Genomic DNA, 3087 nt, shown 5'->3' on the forward strand with positions numbered 1-3087 from the left:
AGGACCCAGAAGCTGCCTCGTGCACCTAGACCATACCGGCCCGATTGTTACTCAGGCAACTAGCTTGTATATAGATAACCACGTAGCTAGGAGCTTAGCTCCCTATCGAATACAACCTCTTGTATACACTCCCATGCACTTGCAGCTTCCGGCTTCTGTAAGCAGGCGACTCTTGGTCCCATGCCCAGCCCTTCTCGTTTAGTGGTGACCTTACCCAGATAGTGCTAGCTCTTACTAGCATCGCTATGAGTCAACCCGCCGCTCGACACTCGGACCAATAAAATCGAGATATTCACAGAGTCTAAGCCTTTTTAGAACATGTGTCTTCTAGAAAAATCGATGCCCCGTGCGGGATGACAAAACAAACGTGTGTGCAAAGCGGAAGCTGCAAGTGCATGGGAGTGTACCTCGCGATTGCTCTACGGAGCGCAGCCCCTTACATTGAGCACCTTTTACATACAAAATTAGAAACTTTAGTAGGCTATAACTTCTTCAATACTTAATACTTTTAAAAGATATTCTAATATTTATAATCTAGAAAGCTAGCTCTATAAGTCTAAAATATTATTTTATTATTATATAGTTTAATTCTAGAGATAGTAGCTCTTTATATAGAAAGTGGGGCACTGAAAACCATTACGCAGCTGCTTGTAGGGGTGAAGCCGCAATCGCTAACGACTGTACGAGAGAAGGTGTTCGGGCGCAATCAACACAACGCCCCGGCTGTCCAACATCTCCTGATGAGGTTCCTGTAGAACCGAAGCGTCTGCGAATCGATGCTGGTTTTGCGAGAGAAGGGAATATGTCGTATCTCGCGACCAACTAAGCCGCCCAGTCGCGACTGGATCATCTGTGCAGTCGGCAAAAGCAATGGCTCGGGTACAATGAGACGCGAAAGCTGCTTGCCGTTTCCTATTGCCGCTAGAGCCATAGGAACGATACATGACGTCTTGCCTAACGATGACTGTCAAAGAGCACTTTGTGTCTACGATATGCTCGACTTACCTTTACCCATGTTCAGTTGCAGCACCGTGTTGTCCCTTGATTCAGGTGCAATGATCGCATGTGCAACGTCAACCTGCTCCCGTCGGATCAGAATGTCGCTGTCAATCTCTAGGAGAAGCCAGTCCGGCCACTCCAGGGGGGTCCAGTTCTCATGGCCAAAGTTTCCGAGTTCTGCTTGGAGATCCTTGCCTTTATCGTGACACAGCGCGTTGTGGATTCGTGTCAGCCGCTGTAGCTTCGTGATGAGGAGACCGTGTGCCACAATCGCCTCTTGTACGAAGTTCCCAAATTTGCAACACGAGCTTGAGCGCAGCTGCTCCAAAAGTGCGATGGACGTCGTGCAGGGCCAGAGGTTTCCAAGCCGTAGCCACGAGGAGCGGTTGTCATCTCTAGCAAGAGCCTCCCGAATCCTGGACAAGTGAGCGGCTACTATCGCATGCAGTTCTTGAGTGCGTCTCGCGTTATCTGGAATATTTGGGGTAGTATGGGAAGCTTGAGTCTGAGTACTCGTTCTTTCGAGGGCGTCAAGACTCATCTTCAGATCAAGTCCGTACTGTTGGCGGAGAGGGTTGGATGCTTGTGCAAAATCGGAAAGGATCTGCCGTAGCTCGACAGCCTCCTTGGCTGGCATTCTGTGTTTTGAGCTCCCTTCCATACGAGAAGCAAGTTTGCTGTCTCTGGGCAGTAGCAGCTCGCACGCCCGGGGTCCGAAAGATACTGCCAGCGGTCTGCTAAGAAGATCTTTTGAGATCGACGGCACAACAGAATCGTATGAGGTCCCGGAAAATGGCTCTTGGTCCCATATCCAAGCCTTAGGATGTGACGTCCCACTCTCTCCCTCATGATCCTTCAAAACATGCTGCACATGAATGACATACTCTGAGAGAAGTAGGTTCGAATGCAGCCGCTCCCACTCAGGCACGACACGTTCCATTGCGAGCCCTACGTCGAGAAGGTCCGAATCGAATCCGTTCAGGGCAACCTTCCTATGTGGCCACTGGTCAAGAAGGTGTTGCGCCAATCGTTTCCCCTCAGCTTCACACGCCTTGTGATGCTTTGCTTCGGCCTTTGTCTGCATTTTCTGATGCTTCTCTGGAAGGTCAACAGAGATCACACGAAAGATGGACCGTATGTCAGGCAATTCGTTGAGTTTGAACTGGCTAAATGAGAGACGGGACGGGGGAATTAAGTTTTTCAATCTCGGCAGAGACGCGAACGCTGCCAGAATCTTGATGGCGTCCGGATCAGTTCTGGGATTGAGCGACATGACACTGAGGCGGAACATCAGACTGTAGAGCTCGTCAAGGTTGGAGTGGCGACAGAGGTTCACAAGTCCGCCCCATTGCTCGTCGACACTCATCTCGACCAGGTCGCTCAGACTTGCAGCGTCGGCTTGACGTCCCTCATGGAAGCCGCCGATAAGCTGCCAATCCTGTAGTATCGCAGAAAGCTCTCTACGTGTGCGAATGTGGAAGGGTCCCTTCCGAAAGAGGCTCGCAATATGGTAAACATTACGTGCTTGCTCCGAATCAGCTTCCTGGCCACGCGATCTGTACATCCGATCACTAGCTGCTGTTCGATTCGTACCGTCGAAATCGCGCTCAAAGAGGCGGCGCCGCGCAAGACCTCGTTCCCGAAGGTGAGACGGCATATATGCGCTGATCCTATTCTCCGCTGCATTCTGAACAAAGAGCCGCAGACGGTCCGATTTATCGAGTATATTCTGCACAAGTCCTTCGTATGCATCATCTTGAATGGTCATGGTCAGCCTCGTGTTCCAGGAAACCGCTTGCAGTGCTTGCTTGTGCTGCGGATAGTATTCTCGCTTTGGGCTTAGGTCTGCGATTGTTTGGAGAATCGCGACCGCAGCACCTCCCAACGGTTCCCATGGTTGGCATCGGCCCGACCGGAGCATGTGCAATGCTTCCTCGGTGCCAGTACGGCCAGTCAACGGATCTGGTATGACAAACGATGTATATGCATGGAATTGGGCTTTTGCATACAACAACCGCGGCTCGAGAGGACAGGACAATCGTCCAAGCACGTCATCGATCCCAAACTTTGCGAAGTCAGTGCCACCAG

General features: G+C 51.0%; 1 protein-coding gene across 1 annotated transcript in view; it reads right to left on the reverse strand.

The window, feature by feature from the left end:
* Window positions 1–732: 732 nt before the first annotated feature.
* J4E82_011670 (uncharacterized protein) overlaps window positions 733–3087 on the reverse strand; it is a gene marked incomplete at both ends in the record, with an annotated part of 4515 nt that continues 2160 nt past the window's right edge. Inside the window, 2 exons of the mRNA XM_051737870.1 lie at window positions 733–954; window positions 1006–2961. Coding sequence (XP_051582371.1) covers window positions 733–954; window positions 1006–2961 — 2178 coding nt within the window. The remainder of the gene's footprint in view (window positions 955–1005; window positions 2962–3087) is intronic.

The sequence above is a fragment of the Alternaria postmessia genome (genome assembly GCF_024291825.1).
Source record: "Alternaria postmessia strain BMP 2775 chromosome Unknown scaffold_279, whole genome shotgun sequence".
NCBI classification, from domain to species: Eukaryota; Fungi; Ascomycota; class Dothideomycetes; order Pleosporales; family Pleosporaceae; genus Alternaria; species Alternaria postmessia.